This window comes from Pseudopipra pipra, chromosome Z (assembly GCF_036250125.1).
Source record: "Pseudopipra pipra isolate bDixPip1 chromosome Z, bDixPip1.hap1, whole genome shotgun sequence".
Classification (NCBI taxonomy): Eukaryota; Metazoa; Chordata; class Aves; order Passeriformes; family Pipridae; genus Pseudopipra; species Pseudopipra pipra.
Window position 1 is genome coordinate 39,413,053 of NC_087581.1, and position 22,211 is coordinate 39,435,263.

At 38.4% G+C, this 22,211-nt stretch overlaps 2 protein-coding genes across 8 annotated transcripts in view; one reads left to right on the forward strand and one right to left on the reverse strand.

Moving 5' to 3' along the window:
- Positions 1–22,211, reverse strand: part of RPS23 (ribosomal protein S23) — a 427,277-nt gene that overhangs the window by 403,428 nt on the left and 1,638 nt on the right. The gene's annotated exons all lie outside the window — the stretch shown is intronic.
- The window catches only part of XRCC4 (X-ray repair cross complementing 4), a 141,210-nt gene that overhangs the window by 48,403 nt on the left and 70,596 nt on the right, over positions 1–22,211 (forward strand). For 6 of the 7 annotated variants that reach the window (XM_064643266.1, XM_064643264.1, XM_064643267.1 and 3 more), the window contains 3 exons: positions 6,114–6,280; positions 10,899–11,051; positions 11,438–11,541. In XM_064643266.1, coding sequence (XP_064499336.1) covers positions 6,114–6,280; positions 10,899–11,051; positions 11,438–11,541 — 424 coding nt within the window. Of the gene's footprint in view, positions 1–6,113; positions 6,281–10,898; positions 11,052–11,437; positions 11,542–12,325; positions 12,963–22,211 lie in introns of those variants that run through there. The other variant, XM_064643269.1, reaches the window with a different exon arrangement.

Below are 22,211 nucleotides of genomic sequence, written 5' to 3' on the forward strand. Positions count from 1 at the left end.
TTACTGTTGAATGATTTCCCTGGTGATAATAGTGGCACAGCTTTAAAAACTCAAGACCACTCACTGATTGACTTAAGAAATAAAAATGGTATAATGCTTTCCAGATTCAAGCTTGTAACAATACTTTCTTTGTGTAAGTGTCAGCATCATTCATTTGTAGGTCATATTCTTTAACCTGTTAATGAATTTTCATTAACATTTTCCTCTTTAAAATACTTGTTTATTTTTGTAGTGAAAACTTACTTTTATCAAAGTATTGATTCTACCTTATTTCAGAGTCTGTGTGTATGTGGAATAGAAGAGGTAGCTGATATTTAACTGGCAGTAGCAAAGCTGATTCTGGAAATCACAGAATATCTGCCTTTCAAGAGCCACAGCTCTCAGCTGAGAAAAGAAAGTTGCTGTATCTTACGTGTGAGGGTGAATTAAGTTAATTTCAATTTAAATAATTTGAATAAACACATTCAGTGCTGTCCTGAGTGTTATGGCTGATCCCTAACTCTGTAGTTTCAGTACCAACAGTACGCAAGGGCATTGGTGGGTAATTTCAGGATAGTTCATCTGTACAGCTTTTATTATCTTCTCCTGGCAGGGCAGTTCCAAGTGTAAATTTGTGTAAGCGTCGATAAAACAGGTGAGTAAAGCATTTTGTTTGGTTTGACTCTGGAGATGATGGAGTTTGAGTACAGAAAACATACAGTTTTAAACTTTAAGACTTTTATTCCTTAAAAACACCATGGTTGCTCCTCCATCTTCTCTTGTTCCCAAAGACCCTGTTGAATCTGCTCTAGTAGCAGCGTGGAAGGACCACGGCTGAACTCTGCCATCAGAATGTCCCTGCTAGCGTCACTCCCTCCTAGTGCAGAAGAGGAGTTGGAGCCTTGGAATTGTTGGAGCAAGTTCAGAGGAGGCTATGAAATTGATAAAGGGCATCTCCCTATGTAGACATGGGAGAGTTGAGGTTGTTCAGCCTGGAGAAGAGAAGGTTGTGTGGAGACCCCACAGCACCTTCCAAGATCTGAAGGGGCTACAGGGAAGCTGGAGAAGGACTGTTTATCAGGAACTGGAGTGACAGGACAAGGGGGATGGGTTCAAACTGACAGAGAGCAGATTTAGATAAGATATGAAGGAAAAATTCCTGCCTGTGAGGATGGGGAGGCCCTGGCACAGGTTGCCCCATCCCTGGAAGTGTCCAAGGCCAGGTTGGACAGGGCTTGGAGCAACCTGGGATAGTGGAAGGTGTCCCTGCCCATGGCATGGGGTGGCACTGGATAAGCTTTAAGGTCCCTTCCAACCCTTAACATTCTGGGATTCTGTGCTTGGGACAGGGCGATGACAAAAAAAATTTGTTGTTGTTTGGGTCTGCAGGGTTTTTCTGCTTCATTGCAGGGGCCATAGCTGCTTTTACAAACTGTGGGTCCCCACAGAGCCAGGCGGGCATGAAGCAGCTGCTCCAGGCTGGTGGGCTGCTCCAAAGTTTTTGTTTTCCCCTCAGATTCTCCTTTAATATTTCCCTGGTGAAAGGATGTTGCTTAGGCAATTCCTTGCAAGAGGCAGCTTCTGTCTGCAAGGATGTAGGTGTTCCTAAGTGTGCTAATACAGCTTGAAATACCATCTTGGAAACAAAGCACAGGGATGTCTGAGTCCTATTTAGGGGCAGGAAAGGTGGAAGTTGAGTGAGGTGAGTTAGAGGTGATTCTGTTACAGGCTGTAGGTTGACTTGTACAATTAGAGCTCCATCAGTGAGTTCACACACTAGGAATATCTTCATTTCAAAATCAGACCTAAGTACCTGTAAGTGTGATCTCTCTAAAAATTAATTGTTAATTAATTTTCAAAGCAGAGAAGGAAAAAGTGAAATATTATAGGTTAGGATTTAATAGAAGAGACACACACATGCACACAGTGTATATATATGTGTATATATATATATATATAAAAAACACGCATACATATATACATGTATATATATAGATATATAGATATAGATATATACATATACAAAAACACTGTATCTATCCTGCCAGGAAAAGAAATGACAAATCTGTCTAAATATTTTCTCTACCTTGTGGAAGTACAGAATTCCTTAAATATATTTTGTATTAAAAAAACATTGTTCGAAAGGATTGTTAGGATACTTAAGTAATATAGAGAGAGATCATGACCAGCAAAGCACATGAAATAAGAGTTTCCAGCATGATTTTTTTTTTTAATTCTAGACTAGTTTGTCACAATGAAAAATTGTTGTTATTGGAAATTAGCTCACTGTTAGTATTTAGCTTCAGATTCTTCAGAGTGTGCAGGCATTGCTGTGTGAATGGCTCCTCCTTTCAGTGCATAACCTCTGGTAATTTTTGCCTTGGATATGATAAATCTCATTTTTAGTGCAATGTAGTAATGCAAAGATTATATAGCAGATACATAATATTTAATTCAAAATTCAATTTTAATGTCTCTATAGAATGAAGTAGTTTTCATACAGCTTCGGAGTTTTCTGTGAAAAATGTGTGTTGTCTCATATTTCAATAACTTTTATTTTCCTATGTGAAGGAAAATATATTCCTGTAAGCATAAGTAAGTAGAAGAAAAATTACTAAAGAAGCTTTTCAGTTCCTTCTGAAATCTTTTGTGTCTTATGGTTGAGGTCACTGCTTTCTTCATCTGTAGAAGATGGGCAGGGTGAGAGGTGATGGGAAAAGGACATTTTTGTCATAAGCTTCTAATTCTTGGTTTTATTTCTTAAGTTTAAAATATGGTCCAGTGATACATGTTGACTGTGATTTCTGATTATTGGAACACAGTTTTCGAAGTCTGTCTGTGTTCATCTTTGTATGTCTTTAAAAAAATAACAATTTAAAATAAATCCCCACAAACAATAGAACAGCTATTGAAGGGGAGCAGTGTGTCAGTCACAGTCAGTGTGGTGTCCCCTGGGACCTCTAGCAGAGCTGCTCCTTGTCTGTATAAATGAAGTGTTTAGTGCTTCAGTGTTTTACATAATGTTTCCTTGAATGATCTGAAAGAGGAAGCAGAAGGCACATTAGTTACATCTGCAGATGATACAGAGCCAGGAAGCCACAGCAACTGTAAGAATGGTGAGAAATTTAAATTGATCTGGGGAGCAGCAACGTGCAGGAATTACAAAACTGACAAAAAATTAAAATTTACCATTAAAAATTTACAAAATCACCTTGGAAACATGATCCAAACTAAAGACACCTTGTGTGTCAGATTAGCTCAGTAAAGTGTTAATGATGTTTTCTTTCACTCCTGCAGTGAGCAAGGTCTGTTTACCTTGATATCCCACCCAGTTAACTCTTTGTTATGGTATCCTGATCTTCAACCACTTCTACTGAATTTTCCTAGAATTGTTTTCGGTGTCACTACTGTGGTTTTGGTGATGAAGGACAAATAACTAGGCTGTTTCTTGGTTTAGTTGCAAGGAAAAACTAAGCAATACGTACGAGAACTGAAATGGTCCATGCAGTGTCTGAGACACAGAAAACAGAACAATGAAGTTTATTGTAAGAAAGTAGATAATAGTCAATTGCTTTGCATAAAGACTGAATTAAAGACTAAAGACTGTCAGTGTTGGACTTGGACAGCGAGGAAGATGGGCAACTAAAATTCTCTGTGTCTCTGGTTTATAATTACAATTGCTTTTGAAATGTCTGATTTTTGTTTGGTGTGATTTTAGTTGGCAGTGGTGTCAGGCTTTCAGCTGAAATCTGTTGCTACTCACTTAAACCCATTTTTTAGGATTATGCATATTTTGTTCTTTTGTGCAGAGAAAACTGTGATTATTTGTCCCATTTAAACGTATTTGTTTAATACCTTGTCTCAGTTGATTATATTAAATCATAAGACAAAAGTGATGTACTCTCCTTGCTATTTCCTTCACAGTACAAGTAGGAGATTGTGTGGCTGTTTTATCTCTGCTACTGTGCCTCTCTATTTCTGTGGGAAGTATTCAAGTGTGCTGTGAAGCCTTTATCCAAATAGTGTGGTGGTGGCTTGCAAGTGATGAAAAACAGTTTCCTTTATGCAAATGGCCACCTTTGTTAATGCTGTCAGACAGCAAGTGTGATTCAGGGAATACACGCCAATCTGTGGGTCACTGATAATGTAATCTAATTTTCAAAAATAAATTGAAAGCATCTTTTCATCTGCAGCCATCAGATGTATGTCAGCTAAAGACAACAACACGTTAGAGACAGCACATGTGAGTTTGCAGGAAAGATATATGGTTAATTGGAAATTAAACCTTTGGGTTTGTCACATTTTCTAATAGACTGACCTTGCTGGAGAAGGTCATGATGGTATCATGTGTTGTTGGCAGAGACTTCCACAGATAAAAGATCCAACTTGAAGGACTGTTACTTGTTTCAAACAATGCCTTTGAAATCTTTGTGTGCAGTTATGTTACCAGGCCTTTTTCAGCAAAACTTTGTGTTAGTGAAATTTGCTATTAAAAAGGTGTTAACAAACAATATGCCTTTTTTTTTAATGATGTCTTTTTTAGTTATTCTCCTTGCCTTCCCAAGCAAAAAGAGGTGAAAAAGGAATGAAATGGCATTTCTGATTTTAATAGGTGAGGAGCCACAACACAGGTTGAACTCTCCCCTAGCATGTACCACTTACATTTTTATATATTTTAAGATGTTATTGCTGTGTATTCAAGTTGAAAATATGAGTAATAGTTCTATTCATAGGGAAATGCAATGCTTCTGTCAAATTTTATGTCAGTCTTTTTGATAATTACAAGATGCAAAAGAGGACCCCTTCTCCTTCTATGTACCCCTCACTAACTCGATGTTTCTGCAGGCATTTCCAGTGGAAGCCAAGTAATTTAAATACCTTTTTTCCCCAAAAGTTCTGCTTGTATTGTGGTTTAGAGCTGGCCAAAATCTGGGTTGTGTCATCCAGCCCACCTCTGCATTTCTCAGGAGCTGCTCCCTCAGTTTTCTGCCAAGTCAGACAGTGGTGCTCCTGGATGTGGCGAGGCTCAGAAAGCCCCATGAGTGTTGTGTAGGCTTTATCAGCTGCAGAAGTGTGCCCTGAGGTAGCTCAGATTCCCCATCCTCTGCCCATTCCAGAGCACCAAAGCCAGGCCCTTCATTTCTGATTTGCTTTTCCTCAGATAGCATGTGTGACCCTCTTGAAGCAGCCTCAATATCCTTCTCCCATTGCCCCAAACTGCCATGTTGGGTATTTCGGTATCTTCACCCAGCTTTGCACACTTATAGTTCAGCTGGTGCTGGTTTGTATGTATGGCTGAGCCATAAAAAATCATAACAAAACCAACAGTTTTCTGTTGTTTTTCCCAGACACAGCAGAACAAATCTGTTCAGTCCTCTTGTGTACCCTGAACAACATCCCTACTGCTGAAGAAATACAATAGTTCATTATAGATCCTGTCTTTTAATCTCACAGAATTAACAAGGCTACCTATTTAATTGAAGGACTCTTTATTGTTAAGAACTTGCTGTCTGAACCTTGGAGGTGACAACTTGCTGATTAGATTTTAGATATTATCTGTATAAACCACAGAATGCCAGGATATTTGGGGCTGGAAGGGACCTCTGGAGATCATCCAGTCCAACCCCCTTCCCAGGCATGATCACCTGGAGCAGGTGACACAAGAACTTGTTCAGATGGGTTTGGAATGTTTCCAGGCAGGGACACTCCACACCCTCCCTGGGCAGCTGTTCTGGGCTCTGCCATGTCCATGGAAAGAAGTTCTGCCTCATGCTGAAGGGGCACTTGTCGTGTTTTGGTTTATGACCATTGCTCCTTGTCCTGTCACTGGGCACCACTGAACAGAGTCTGGAACCATCCTCTGACAGCCCTTGGGGGTATTGGTGTGGATTGATGGGATCCCCTCTCAGTCTTCTCCTCTCCAGAGTTACTAGGCCCAGCTCTCACAGTCTCTGTTCATCAAGGAGATGCTCCAGACCCCTCATCACCTCTGCAAATAATTGGCATGTAGATTATTCCACATTTCTCAATTCTCTGTATGACAAAGTGACTGTTAAGTATTAAAATTTATTGGAGCAAAGTTTTCCGATCCTTCCTGTGCGGTTGGGATAACACACTCTGTCCTTGTGTCCTAGTTCAGACTTGGCTCTGTGAAGCTGCAGGAAGTCCCAAGTCCAGCCAAGGTGGTGAAGGAGCTCATTGGTTACTGCCTGGACAGCCTGGGAAAACTGCAGGCCAAAAATGAGCACCTGCAGAGAGAAAATGAAAGGCTTTTCAGCAACTGGAGTGATGCAGAGAAGAGGTGAGTTTCACAAGGTGAACACAAGTTTTTATGCACTTGGAAGGTGTTTCAAGCTCAGTTGCCCCCAGCCCATGTAGCTGTAAATCTTCTTTGTCAAGGATACAACTAGTATTACAAATTTGCAGTTAAAGTTGGTTTTAGCTTTATGAGTTAAAAACAAACAAACACTTAATTTCTATTGAATCCTCTTCACTTTCATTAGGAAGCTTTTTCCTTAATGTTATTTTTTTATAATTCTTAGCACTAGCAGTTTAAATTATTTACACTTTTGAGTGGGAAATAAGTTGCCATTGCTTCAATCTGTTTGCCTTGTGGAAGCAGCCAGAGTTGGAAAACTAGTGTGGTATTATGGGAAAAAATGCCAGTATTTTGCAAGAGATTTTTATAATTGCTGTTGCATTTATGATCTGAATTGTCTGTCACTCTATAGTGAAGGAATCTGCGCTCGTTTCACCATAAAACTCTTAGCACAGAGAAGTCAAGAGATTTATCTTGTTTTTCTATAGCTTTACTTTAAAAAAAAACACATTTAGGAAGATTGATGAAAGAATGTAGCTAATTGGCATTAATTTACCTTGAAAAAGAGACTTATGGTTTTCTTTCCCTTTCATTAAAAAGAGTAACAATTTCTCCTGACAGTATCCCTGACAGGCATAGGGCCTCCCTAAGTAGTGTTTTAGTGCTTAACAGTGTAATTGAACAATAGTGTATTGTATAACCAGTACTGCATTACATGCTGATATGTAAGAGGCATTAGTGCTTGTATCAATTTCCATGGTGGGGTGGCACTTTTACCGGGTAACCCCAAAGAATAGGTGGAAAAAAAAGAAAAAAGAAATCACAGTTGCCAGACAAACTTTGCTCTCAGAAGCTGTGAAAGCTGGTGGATTTCTTTGGTGTGCTTATAGTTTGAATAGATGAAACATGGGTTTTCAAAATGAACTCTGAAGGTTTTATGGTCACCAGTCTTTGGCCATGTCTAATAAACGGAGAAGAAAAATAATTTTAAAATAATTTTCACCCAAACAGCGGGTCTTATTTTTTTGGTTTGGGTTTTTTCTTTGGTTTGGTTGGATTGGGTTTTTAAAATTCTTTTTGCCACAGCCCAGTCTACTCTTTGCTCTTTTGGCTCCAAAAGCAGGACCCAGTTTCTCAGAGCTGAACAAAGCTCTGCCTGCCTTTGTTCAGCAGGCAGGATTTCAGGATTTACATTCTGTATCACTCGTGTTGTTGAGTGGTAAAACATCAAATGTAAAGCACGTGATGTGGAGAATTGTGCTCCCGCCTCGCCTGGAGCTCAAGCATATCAACTCCACAGCCTCAAGCCTTGCATTCCCTATGCTCAAAGTCTCTTTTCTCAGGATTTCATTAGAATTAAAACATAGCAGGCACACTTCTGAGGGTTGGTTTTATTCTGGTTGACCATGGGGCATTGGATGGAGTAGTTCTATCATCCCGTTTCCATTTCCCTGCTCCAATTTTCTTGACCATCACAGAGGTTTTGTGAGCAAGTGGGTGCCTGGGGATGAGTGTGTGTGCATACTTACCTCAGGGATAGATGAGTTAAAATATCAGAGCAAAATAGCTGTTGTTCATATTTCATATAGATGGTTCAAGGCCAGGTTGGACAGGGGTTGGAACAACCCTGTTATTAATTGTAATAATCTGTAGCAAAATAATCCCTTGAACAATAACAATTAAATTTCTGATTTGGGCATGGTATGTGTTTTTTTTTCAGACGTCTGAAATTGGTGTAGACAAGCCAAATTCAAAATAACTCTTATTTATGTTGTGGTCAACTACAGTGACAGTATATTTAAACCACAAATAGCTTATAAAAATGCAAGCTAGGTACTTGGGTGCTTGAAACTGACTCTTCAGCATTAGCTCATCAGGATTCCATACCATTGCCAGTGTTGTGGGAAGCGTGACTCTGAAATGCAATGAAGCAGTGCCGTGAGATCCAGGAATTATTTTAGAGCCCTGAGAACAAGGGTGAATAACAGAGATGTTGAATTCTTTTTTTCTTAGTGTTGGATTGTGGACAATGCCACTAATAAATAAGTGCCAGTAAGTTACACAGTTCACGTTGACCTCTCTGAATTGTGTGTGATTGCTCTGCATTGAGGCAGCACTTAAAAGAACTTGGTTTTCTCAATTTATTATTCGTCATAGGGGTTGGTTTCAGTGGGCTGTGCAAGCCTTTTGATGCCTGTCAACCTAGGTGCTTTTGGCACATTAAAAGCATTGTGCTCACACAGCAGAGAGATCTGAGGATACACAAAATGGAAAACACCAATCCAGCCATTAACCTTCATTTATTTTACCATGCTCAAAAGTTGTCTTTGAGATGAGCAGTTCCTCTCTTTGGCCTGGGGAGATGGTATTTCAGGAAGACAAATCACACACAGGCATGTGGTGAATTGCAATTAAATTTTGTATTTGTAGTCTGTGAGGTATTGGAATGAAACCCAGACAGCTCTGCTTGGTGGTCACGTAATTCAGGTGATTCAGTGAATCCTAAAGGCTCCACAGAGCCACCCCACCTACATAATTAATGCATCCCTGTTCCTAAGTGGCAAAGGATTGTTGCTTTTTCACTGCTCTGTTTTCAAGTACCAGATATGCCATATAATAGTATATTTTAAAGGCTCATAACTTGCAAATACAGCATTACTGTAATACTGATTTATACTGATCGTATGCTGTGCCAAATTAATGTCATACCTGTGTCTGGTGAATCTGTTTGTATGTGCATAACTTTAAAAAGAGAAAAACAAAAAAATGTGTTCCTGTAAATGAAAGCAATCAAAGATTAACTGATGGCATACAACTAATAGGTTTTGTGCACAAGGAAGAGTTAATACTCTAATCTATGCATACAGTTGGTATATATATTTCAAGATGCTAATTTTTTGCTCCAGAGACTGAAGAAATTGTCTAGAATTGCCATTGGTTCCTGTACTATACTACTTACAGTACAGGCAGCATTAGCTTTACTTCACTGGAAGTTTCCGTTTACGTGGATTTTCATCAGTGGATGTCTTTGCAGGATTCAAGGGCCTCACTGAAATTATCTTAATATGGCACTTTTTTTGGCCAAATGAGCAAAATTTCTTAATGTAACTGTCTGAACCAACCCCAACTGCTCCAACACAAACCAGTGGCTTGGCAAAATACAGGCACAGCAGTGATCACTTTTGCTGGTTTCTGTGGGAGAGGGGACTGTTCTATAGGATTTGATACAGACAGGATTAGCATATTTAGACAAAATGCTTTTTTTCACCCAATTTTTAGGTATACAGGCACAATTAGTGTTGAGCATGTCCAGGCTCTTCTGGGTCCTTTATTAGGGTTTATAATTCTTTGTGAGTTGTCTATTTGTTTCCCACTAAACAGTTAACTTCCCTTTTGTAGGTGGAAAGTCTCCTGGTAGTTGATTAGTACATATGATCTTTCATTTAGGCATTATTGAACTGATCCATATGGTAATGATGTTCTGCTATTTGCATTTAAATTAGATGAATTATTTATCAACTATCAAGCATATCCCTTAAGCATTGCACAGTAGACTTAATATTTCATTAGATTTAATTTTTTTTTGCTACTGCCTTTCTTCTTACATGCTATATGGTTTTGATCTGTGAACAAATTGATTAGTATTTATGTAGGAAGTCTGTTGAAATATCTTACTTTATAACTGAGTATTTTTTTAAATCTGTTACATTTTTGGGTTTAATAACAAAATAAGCCTCCTAAGCTTTTCTTACCAGCCTTGCACAGATTGGTGAAAAGAATGTTTATAAGTTTGACTATTTGCTATATTTACCATGATCAGCAAGATTATCAAGGTGTTTATTTGCTTGTTGTGTACACAGCTAAAAAAATGTTTGTGGCTCAACGCAAGGATTAAAATGTTATAAAATATAGGAAACAAATATGGAATTGCATTTGCTACAAGTCATTTCTTGGGCTCATGTTTGCTTGTATTCCAGTTTTTCTTTGCTTATGAGATATTATACATCCGTGTTCTTAATTTTATATTTCCAATGTGCTTCATTTTATTGACATTGACTTATTCACAGGTGCATATTAAACTTCTTAAAAAACATGAAGAATATTTTACTCTGAAGATACTAATTAAGTGCTTTTAAACATTTTTATGTTTGGGGATTTTTTTCCCTCCTCTTCAAATATATTTTACATCAGACTGTGTAGTCCAAATTTGAGACCTGTCAAGCTAATCATATATATTTATAATCTCATTATGTGTATCCTGCCAAGGTATACCAACTATGGTGATTCAGTAGTGAAAATAAAGAACACTTGCCTATTTAAATTTTAGTTGGAGCTGTGCAGGAACCCATAAAAAAAAAAGGCATGAAGAGAAATGTTCACATTTGGAAACTTTCCCCTTTTGGTAGCAAAGTTCATTTCACTTTTCTGAGGGGGGAAAAAGAAAAGCTGCTGTTTCAGACACAAGGTGCTGGACTGGTACTGCGTGATTTGGAATGGAGATTCCTGTAAGAGGAAGTCTGACCTCACTACAGAATTTTCTTCCAGGAAACAGCAAATTATTTTAAGAAGAATTAGTGTAATAGTTAATTTTACATTGCAGGCTGGAAAAATGTGTGGAGGCTAAAGAGAAGCTGGAGGCAGATCTTTATAACCGTTTTATTCTGGTGCTGAATGAGAAGAAGGCAAAGATAAGAAACTTACAGAAGTTGCTGAATGAAGCCAAAGAATCTGCAGCAGATGCCAAATGTACCAGGTATTCCTTACATTTCTTGGCTTTCTTGGTATCTTACCTGGTGCATATTTTAGTTTAGTTTAGTTTGCATTCCTTTGGCCCTAACAGGGAGTGACAGTTCTTCCTGGCTGAGAGTTAGTTGGGTTATCCATAACAATGCTGTTAGTAGTGGGAGAGAAGGATTCTTCCTGGCACCCCTGCAAATAGCAGCATATTGCTCTGGATGCTGTAACTAAACATCCAGTGAATCTGTCCTGTTTTCTGTGGGGCTGCAGCTGATTTCCATTCATAGTGTGTCCCTGCCATTTCCGTAGGTGGTAATTTTCATATACATTCTCTCTGAATTATTTGATTCCTTTGGGAAACAAAAATATCTAATTTTTTTCAATTTTTTTAATGTTTTCTAGGGATGATATAACTACTACTCAGATGGTTATAAAGAGGGAAAATGACTATGATGCCAGCACTGATGAGGAAAGTGAAAGTTTAACACGGGCCTCATTACCATCAGGTAAGACAGAAAGTATTGTCTTTGTGTGATATAACAAACAGGCTTTATGTGAATAAACCTTAAGGAAGGTAAAATACTACCTGACAGACTGCTCTGTGACAAGCCAACCTGCAAGCCTTAAAAACACCTCTCTTGAAGCAGAGGATAATACTGCCATTTTCAAATTAGAGAGAGGAGGTTTAAAAGCATATTGCGCAAGTGAAGGCACTGTCACTTCTTCCAAAATGACAAATTGCACACTTTGCAAAACTAATGACAGTCTAACAGTACCTGAACCATCAACAGTTCCATTTGAAATTCTGGGAATCATGATGTGTGCGCAATGATTGATAAAGTGTAAAATGTAGTTCCTGACAGTTTCAATAGTGTTTAAAAAGATGGAAAGAGAGGAGGTTTAACAGCTATAAAAAGAGCTGTGTGTGTAAATGGAATAGAAATGTATTTATAGCAGAATTCACTTTAATTTGTCAGTGAATTTTTGGTCTTGTGAAGATGCTCGTGAAACTTAATTTGACAAATCTTTCCAGGACTAGAGTCTTGTAAAGTGTGTGGGATACAGCGATGGCCCATTCTACAATACCAGATACCATGAATCAGAATTTTGGCAAGTTTTTGACAAACTAATAGGAATATACAGGACAAATAAGTTTCAAACCTGCATTGATAGTTGCTATATGGTTATATGTGTGTGTGTGTATATATGTGTGTGTGTGTGTGTGTGTGTGTATATACATATATATATTTCTGTGGATTCTCTCACTGGAGCTTTTTATTTCCACTGTAGGTAAAGGTAATCAAGACAACACTGTGTTTTTGTAAACCACCAGTTTTCTGTGCATACCTGGGAACCAGGAGTGTCCAAGACCCTGATACCAGTGATAAACAGCTTTGTCACTCCTATGAGCCTGTTTGTTGAGGGCTTTCTGGGGTAATATCAATTAAGCAGAGCTTTCAGGCAAATGGAGAAAATTGAAATAATGGAAAGACATCATTTATTGTTGTTCTGTGCTTTTCAGAAATTTTTGCTTTCAAATGTTGGTTGGTCATTTCAGATGACAAGGTGAGAAATACTTTGTTTTGTGAAAAGGCAAGGAAAAGTGGAAGATGTTGAGTCTTTTTCTAGATTCAGGGGGACTTAACTAGTTCAGTGAATGAGTTTTTGTTATACATGCTTTTAAAGATGAAAACAGCCCCCACTGCCCTGCTCAGCCAATTGTGGACTGATCAGTGTAATAGGAAAATATAGCAACTGTGTTTTAATTTGCGTTGTAAACAAAAATGTGTTTTCTTTTGCCTTTGAGGGCTGCAATAGTTAGTATTTTGTCCTGACTGTAGAGCTCTTCCAGCAGCAAAATTTGCAAATAATATGAAAACTGTAAACTTAATCCTTTGGGTAACTCAATAAAAGTTTTTCAAGGTAATGGCATTGTTGCACCTGCACAATGAGCATCACTTAGGTCGGGTGATGCTCCCCCTATGTGCACAGTTTTCTCTTTCAATGAACAATAGAAAAGCACAGATATGCGCTGAGTATCTGAAGTCTAGCCTAGGATTTTCAGATGCAAAAAGAAGTCTGAGGCAGACCATGTCTCCATGGAGAAAACAGTGATTCAGGGATGAGTGGAATGAGTGGATAAATGAAGCTTATAGATACATTAAACATTAAGGACTGTAAGACATAAAAGATAATACAGATTTTATTTGGTTTTTTTTTCTGATTACCTTAGTTTTCCTATCTCTTAGTCAAACATGAAATTGATTTTCCTTTTGGACTTGGAGTTTCATTGTGTGGAATGCAGGAGTCAGTAAGAATTAAAAGATCTTTGAGTTCATTTTAGTAGATATTGGTGAAACCCACAATCAAGAGAGGAGATCATAATTAAATAACTTCTTTGGAGGGAAGTGAAGACAGGTGGGTATATGCCCATATATGCATAGTAAGAGTGCATTTCCACATGTGCACGTCCAAACAATTCACTGGGAGTTGAAAAAGCAGTGGTGTTCACCAGGTGATTTAGTTTGCGTTTAGAGGTGAACACTAGGGGTAGTTCCGTCATAACCTTGGTTCCGTTCTGTCAACTAAGGAGGATGTGAAACAGAAGCTGTGAAACACAGATGTTGTAAAATCAGTCACCTACTCAGGATATGTTGAACTACAGAGTTTAAAACTCTGAAGATTTTGCTTAACCGTCAATAATTGTTTTCCTTCCTTAATTTTTGGGGCACTGAAGGCATTCCAGTGGTTTTGGAAAAAAAGCCTACAGATACTACAAGAAAATTAAATGGTATTTTTTTATAATAAAATTAAATTATTAGTCTGGTGTAGATCTGATTCAAAGATTGGAACAGGACCCAAGGAAGAAAAATATTAAGAAAAAGTGTAAGAATGATTAATCGCAATCTTTGTAAAGGAGCAGAAACTAGAGCCTGAAAACTGGGACTTGTTTCATCTGTGATGAGATTCCCAGCTGTCTGGTCAACTAGTGAATGACTTGCATAAGATATCGTGTTTCACAATGTTTTATTCAAGAAATTAGAACATGGAAATTAACATAACATGAGATAAATACATTTTCAGATGAGCCTGTCTGTTTGTCTTAAAATACAAATGGAGAGTTATCAGTCCTGGTATCTTTGGAGTGTGAAATTGAGGGTGATTTATTTAAACCAGTTTGCATTTTGTGATACACCAACTATGAGCAAAACAAACTAACACAGTGTAATGCCATGATTTTCAGTCCTTTTACAATTCACTTGGGAAAACCAACAATATCTCCAGCTGGGCTTAGTGTAGCTCCTTCTGCCACCTAAAGCTGGGATTATCTCCAGGGACTGCCATCACCTTCCCCAGGTGGGGACTCACCAAGAGCTCCTTGATGCAGTGCTAAGTTTGGACATCCAGGTTTGAAGAAAAATGTACATGTTACCAAGATAGGGACAATAATGTTGTGATAAGAGTAGAAGCTTCCTCCTTACGGTAGCAGATAAAGTGTAACCTAAAAATTTACTTAAAATTTTAGGGGTTTTGGCATTTACAGTACTATTTGTAGGTGATTTAGGGTTTGCTTTTTGACAGCAGTTTCTGCTTCATAGCTTAAAGCCAAGATCAACTGAAACATGTCAGGTTTTGTCTCTAATCTACACAGAGATGTAGTTAATGCTTTGTATTGTAAAAGAAAAAACTAAAATTGAATTAATAAGTATATTAAAGCGCTCAGAAAAACAGCTGATGTGTATGAGAAGTAAAACTTTTAGAAACAGTATTACATTTATAAATAACACTGTATGTCATTCCATACAACAGCTTTGCCCACTGAGCCATGAGCATGGGGTGAAATTTATATGAAATATTTGTTAGGATTGTGAATGTGAGATTGAAAAAGACACACAATCCCAGCTTTCACTGCAGTTTAATAAATACTTATGCAGCAGCTACAGATGATGTGTCAGATCCTTGTAAATGCCTGTGAGCTCCTGTTTGAGAGAGGAAGGAGGAGATGAAGGAAATCCTTCTACTGTTCTTCATGAACGGGGTGTTAGGAATGTTTCTTGGGAGAGTGGGAAGTTGCTTTTGGTTTGGATTGTTATTGTTTTGGTCCAGGGTTGGTACGATTCTGTCTGAGTCACCAAAACCAGGTAGTAGTTGGTTTTTTCCCTACTGGGACATCAACAAATTTTCACCAACTGGAGCAGGCTTGGAAATGTCACAGAGGTTTTGAGTGGAATGAGACTGTTGCTCTTTTCATGTGCTGTTGCCAACTGGACCTGTTTTTATTTTAAGAGGCTAAAAAAGAATGGCTAAAAGTGGCCATTACTATATTTCTCTTAGTCCACAAGAGTGACTGGGTGACTTAGCATGATGCCACCACACTGGTGCAAGATGTTTCTGTCATTTTAAAATTCAGAAACACTTACTCTTTAAGTAATTAATTTAACTAAGTAATTAAAGTATTCTTTAAGTATTCTTGTTTAAGGACAATCCAGAACGTAACCCAGCTGCCACTGATTCCTTTTTCTTCTCCTCTCTGCTGAATTTTATTGCTGCTGAGTCCTCCCAGAGATCCTAAAATGACAATAAGATTATCAGACTAATAAAATATCATTTGATATTGTGATTGGCACTCATGTCTTTGCCCTACAAATTAGACCCTCTTTTTAGCTGAAAAATACTTTAGTGATCCACACGTCAGAAAGTTTTTTAAACAGGAATAAGGATTGGATAAACTCTTCTGGTTCCTTCCCAGCAGCTGGAAAGGTAGATGGAGGGAAAAAGTTTCTCTCTTCACAGTGTTTGGAAAGTGACCAGAAAAGAGAATATTATTCCTCTTCCCAAGTATGTGATGAAGCTGCAGGGAAAGATTTAAATACTGCAACCTGTAATAGATGTGTGAAGAATAAGGTAGCAGATGGGAGATAAGCAATGGAAGGAATTATTTTACAATGTATTATTGTTATTTCCAGTTATAATGCTTACTATATGTGGCTGCCTGTAGGCAAAACAAGGCTACTGGGCACCCATTTCTACTCAGCTTGCATCCTCTCTATTTTAGTTTCTCTTGTCCCTGAGTTCCTTAGATGTATTTCACATTATAATTGGTGGAAGTTAGTGCTCCTTGGGGTAAGGAATCACCTCATGATCTAGCCTGTTGGATTAAGTAAATTTTATGATCTGTGTTTCTTGCCATGTGTATGGAAATATTCCATATTAAGTGAGTCCTCAGACATTCAGTGCTCATACTTTTCTGCATGTTTGATGGTGAGGACAGATTCAGAAGTCGCTCTAATAAACTCACTGTTGTGCCTACAATAAATAAGAGCAAGCACCTTTCCACTTTCCACTGCTTCACTATGCAAATGTTCTCATCCCCCTCATCAGATTCCTGCCTTGGGGATTGCGTGTTGTGCCTTCAGGGGTCTGTGGCTCCTTAAGTTTAATTAGCTCTCTTGTGTAGTCCAATCCACCGATGGCCTGATGCTGCTGGTTAATAAGCTTTGATCACAGTTAATAATAATAAAAAAAAAGCCTGTCGTAACAGCACCTGATTGTGCTGTACAGTAAAGGTCCATCTGTGAAGGCTTATCTTTAAAAGTCTGTTTTTAAGAAGTTTTAGTATTTAGCCATTTAATTTACTTTAGTCTTAAATTATTTCTTTTTCTTTGTCAAACTACAATTGGAAATGGTTCTTCCCAAGAAATAATATCATTTTCCTTTCCCTTGAAGCTGTACATACCTTTTTTCTTGAAACTTAACATTGATCCCCCCCAGCCTATGATTTGATGCCTGTAAAATATTTGTGGTTGCCAAACTGCTTTCCCTCTGTGTTGTACCAGGTGCTATGGTCAAAATATATTGACAGTGCAAATACCAATATGTTCCATGTCCCTTTAAAAATCCTAATGTGAATATTGCACTGAGGGATTTATAAAGTACTACTTTCACATTTTACTATGAAAAATATCAAGATTGCTTATACCTCTGCACAGACCTTCTTACTGTCCATGCTTTTGAGAGGGTGGGGGGTTAATTAGAGCAGAGCTGGGCATAAATTCTGTGAGTAAAGACACTTCGCACTGAGCAGATATTTGTTTCCTTTGGAAATAAAACGTGTAACTTGACCATCTTCACAACAGCACTAATTTGGTGAGACTCTTTGTTTTCTCTTCTTCCTGAACCTATTTGGACACCTGTTGGTTGAGAACGTTAACTCATCAGTTGTGAAACTGCAGCACTGGTGGTGCTGGAGCAGGGCCACTGACAGCCCTGCTCCGTTCCACCCCCCCTACACCCTCCCCTTCTGCAATAAACAGTTAAAGAGCAACTACTTATCAGGTGAGGAGGAAACCTCTGCCAGTCATCAACAACCTTCGTGGGGTAATCCACATTCCAGTGCTTTTGTTTGTCCTTGGGCTTTTAAATCTGTTCAGTATCCAGCATAATGGCCCTTTTAGGGTCTCTTGTCATTAAAGGAAATAGCAATAATTATTCTTCTTATACCAAAATATGCTTCAATACTTGTATTATGGATCATAGAAGTTACTGAATTCAGTGCACAATGTGATGTAAACCTGCCAAGGAAACCTCTCTGTCACACAACTTCATTATGAACTTTATCGTTCCACTAGACCAGGTTCCTCCAACCTGGCGTTGGACACTTCCAAGGATGGGGCAGCTTCTCTGGACAACCTGTGCCAGTGCCTTACCACCCTCACAGGACGAATTCCTTCCCAGTATCCAATCTAACCCTACCCTCTGTCAGTTGAAGCCATTCCCCCTTGTTGTATCACTTCAGGCCCTTGTAAATAGCCTCCCTCCATCTTTCTTGTGGGCTCCCTTCAGGCACTGGAAGGCCAGAATTAGGTCACCCCAAACTCTTCCCTTCTCCAGGCTGAACAATCCCAATTCTCTCACTATCAAAAATATTTAAGTATACTTCATGATATACTGAAAACAAAATAATTCACATTCAAGTAACACAGCTCATTTGTGTTTCCTTCCCTCTGGAAAATATGGCTGTAGCTTAAAGAGTTGATCTTGAGTTTAGGAGCTCTTGGAGAGGTATCCTTTCATCAAAGAGAAGTAGTATTGGTTCTTGAGAAAAAATGGTTCCTGCAGGGGAATGATAGCATGTTCCTACAATCCTGAACGTTGGGATAAAATCCCTTATCTTCAGCTATGGAAAGGACTCCTATCTGTGGCAGTCAAAAAAGCCTGGATCCTGCAGGTTCTGGCAGACGAGAGCAGCACATTGCAGATAAATTTGCTGAACAACTGGTGGCTGCTTCATGTTTTGTAACAGCTCTTCTGATGTGAAGTTGAATATTTTGTAGGTTTTCTTCTTACACTTCATGTTTTCCTGTGTGTTTTCTTGGAGCTAATAGCGAGTCAAGCTATCAGAAGTTCCCACAGGCTGTTTACCTACCCCAGTTTGTTTCTGCACGGGAACAAGCTGCCACTTGTTAGGTCGGAGTGTTGCTTTGTCTCTGACAAAATGCTGGAAGGACATTTGATCTGGCCACCTGTGTAACATTCGCTGTCATAATTATCCTAATTGCTTCCCAACTGTATTACAATGTCTCATTCCAGCAAACAGCCTATCTTGATTGAAAGCTGGGTTGTTCAAGATTGCGTTATGGTTGCTCCCTTGATTTATTACTTACCCAGGTTAAAGCAAGCACACATCCTTGTTTTTAACTTGGAAATTTTCTCTCACCCTGTGACTCTGGTGGGTCTTCTCTAGATTTAAAAGTTGATTTCCCTATCTGGATTTGCTTTCTGCAGCCCTTTTCTTTTTGTGTTTCTTCAAACCCAGTGAATAGTTGACTGGAAACAGATTTTACACCTAAAGAAATGTCAAAATCGTTATATTATAAAAATAAGAATAGAAAAGCATTTTATTTTAACCCTTTAAAAGGTCTTTGATTAAGAAGCAAAGCCAAGAATCTCTTTGCTCCTTCTAAAAGTCATGAATGTAATACTCCTGTAAACTTTTTTTTGTTTGGGTCTTTTTTTTTAACTTATTTCCTCCTCCTCTTCTCTTCTATCCTGCTTATTTTATTGGATATTTATGTTATTTTTATCTATCTTAAGTAAAAGAGAGTGTCATAAAATCAGCTTCCTATTTGTCCTTTAGCTTTTATTCTTAAAATAGCACATGGATCAATCTTAAAGATATTAGGGGTGGGGATGAGGTGATAAAAATGTATTGGAAAAAAAATTGCTTTACTCAGTAGAAAAACTAAATAACACTGACTGATACATAAATTCCACAGAAATCATTTGGAATGTTGCCTCATTTCTTGGAAAGCAGTTTGGGTATTTTTTTGTCAGTCATTGTACTGGAAAGCTGAGAAGTTCCTTTTTATCTTTAGCATGAAAGCCTCTCCTCAAGGATTCTTTTCCTCAATCTCCATACCACTGCATAGGAGTTTTATGCAAATTAGAAATTTGTAAAACTTAGAAAGGAAGAATTGGCTTTAAAATAATTTGGAGACGATAGGCAAATGGCACCTGTAGCTCCAGTTTCTGTCATGCATTTTGCTGTGTTCTGCTTGTTTTTGAAGATTAACCTGAGCTTGTTGATTTATGCTCCTTCACTGGCCAAGTGATTTCACAGAGGAGCCATCAGTCACAAAGCTATGTTCAGGCAGGTCAAACATTAAGTTACACCCTCTAAAAGATGGAGGGGAGATGCTTGCAAAACTGGAGCCGTCAGCATCCCCTTAGTTGTTTTTTTACTTACTGCGCAAATGAAAAGTAACAACAGATATATTGCCAAATCAGAAGTATCGTAAACTCTGATTTCTGCTTTTTCTAGCTGGGTGGAGACTAGAACACAACATACTGAATCAGAGAGAGAATGTATTTCCTCATAATTACAGATGCCTCATTGTATTTTTTTTTTTTATGTCTGTTTTATTTTACTTTAATGGGACACAGGTAACTGGACAACTTCTAGTGCTCTGTAAAAAGCAAAATGACAATTCATGAGGTCTAGTGCTTTACATATATATTTAGGAAAACAGGGGGCAAAACCCCCTTCCCATTATTTTGCAATGTATGTTCTAAAATGGCCTCATTTTCACTGTGCTTAAACTAAATCTCTGTCTGAAATCTGTGTACTTAGATAAAAAGGTGAAACATGTCTGTGCATCCTAAGTATAACCCTCCTCTCTTAGAAGCTAAAGATCTAACTTTTCTTTAAATAAATTTAAGTAAAAACATGCTCAACGGTGGATTAGTCTTTCTGCAGATTTCCTCCCCATTTCACAACCTTTTACCTGGTGACAGCTTTGCTCCTGTTCCTGTGAGGCAACAGATAAAAGGTGTGATCTTGATCACCTGGGACTGTTCATCACCTCTTTTGTAGTCTTCACAAACTGAAACCGAGTAATTTACCTTTCCCAAGAATGTATCCCTATAGTCAGAACGCTAAACTTTTCTTCCCTTGTAGCTTATAAAAATGCCATTATTAGCTCATTTATAACTCGTTGTCAATTCTGTCCGCGTTTAAAAAGGGACAATATCACTCCTCATGCCAACAGAGGAGCCCTCACTCCTCAGTGAGCGGCTGGTACCTGCTGTTCTAGAAATTTAGATATCTAACTATAAATTAAAATGGATGCCTTTTTTAATGCTTTTTTTTTTATGTGGACTAAAATATAGAACTTATTATGTAGATACCAGTTGTGTCCGATTTCAGCATAATTAAAATAAAAAAGGTATATAAGCATACATTTGCATGTACCAGTATTTTGGAATGTATTGGGAAGATAATAAAAGTTAAAAATTGCCATTTATTCCATAATAGTTTTTCTTAGCCTCTCTCAACCAAACAACTGCCTCAAATGTTTGAAATCCACAATCGAAATAGATTAGTCTTCGGTGTTGATGGCCATGGCAGAAAAACAGTTTACTATGCTGATTCCAAATGACTCCCAATTTACTGCCAGGCCATTCCTTTCTTTAGATTGAGAGGAGACCTTATTTTTTATTTAATAAAAATATTAAACTTTCTCAGCACAAAAATTAGTAAGCACCTCTTTGGCAACTGATAGCTGATAATATCAAATTTCAAGAGTGACCAAAGTAATTTCCATGATTTAATTGATTAATTGGACAACAACTTGGAAAGTTATTGAGCGTAACCTGTTCAAGCAACACCAAAAATCTGAAATCTCTTATGCTGGTCCTTCTGCAGGGCAGGTGGTTGCGTTCAGTTTTGTCCATCCTCAGACACCAGTGTGAGCGGGGAGTAACAGGCAATGTGAGTTGGGGAGCAGGAACTGGGTGGGAAGAATGTAGATTTCAGGAAAATAAGGAGAGACACGATGTAATATAAAGCTACATTTAACACCAGTGTGTAATGTTGGTGTAACTTTCCTTACTGGGATCTGAGGTCTGTAGTTTTCTAGAGGAATCTGCTGATACTGCACAAATCCCTGTTACATATGCTTTTGGCAGTGAAATGCTGGTTTGTATTCACCACTGCCACCTTTTTGCCAGTGAAAGGAGCATTTTGCATCATTTTTATACCTGCCACCTGGTTTCCTCATCCTCTTCTCACTCTGCACCTTTCTTTGCCCACAACCGTGTCATTAATTAACCCATTCATGGCAGTAAGTTAATTTTTGTCCCTTAAATGAACCTATTTGTTTTCAATGGTGAAATAAACTCAACTTGTAGGAGAACATCTTCCAGCAGTGCTTTGGCTCATCTCAGCTCTGCGCCCGCAGCTGAGACTTCAGATCTTCCAGGACAGATTACCTGGCTACAGTATTGTTCCTGCTTATACAGTCCCCAGATTTCCCTCTGCTGATCCTGCAAGCTGCATCTCCAATTCCATAAAGGAAAAACAGTGCTTGTTGGGGATTAGCCATACTGTGAACTGTTGTCTCAGCCAGGAAAAAAAATAGCTCTTTAATCTATAGCCAGGTGTTGGATTCTCACAAGGATACTCATTACTTGGGTTCCTGGGAGAGAAGGGTCAGGTCAGGAGTATCTGATTGCCAGCAATTTCCTGGGAAACACAGGAGGCAGTCTGAAGGCTTTGAGGTAGGAGCTGAGAAACACTGTGTGGAACAAAGTGGTTTACCTATTTGTAATGCCCAGGGGTTCTCTCAGAGGGTGATGTTGGCATTTTGGCTCTCTGCATTGCCTATTTGAATTTTGT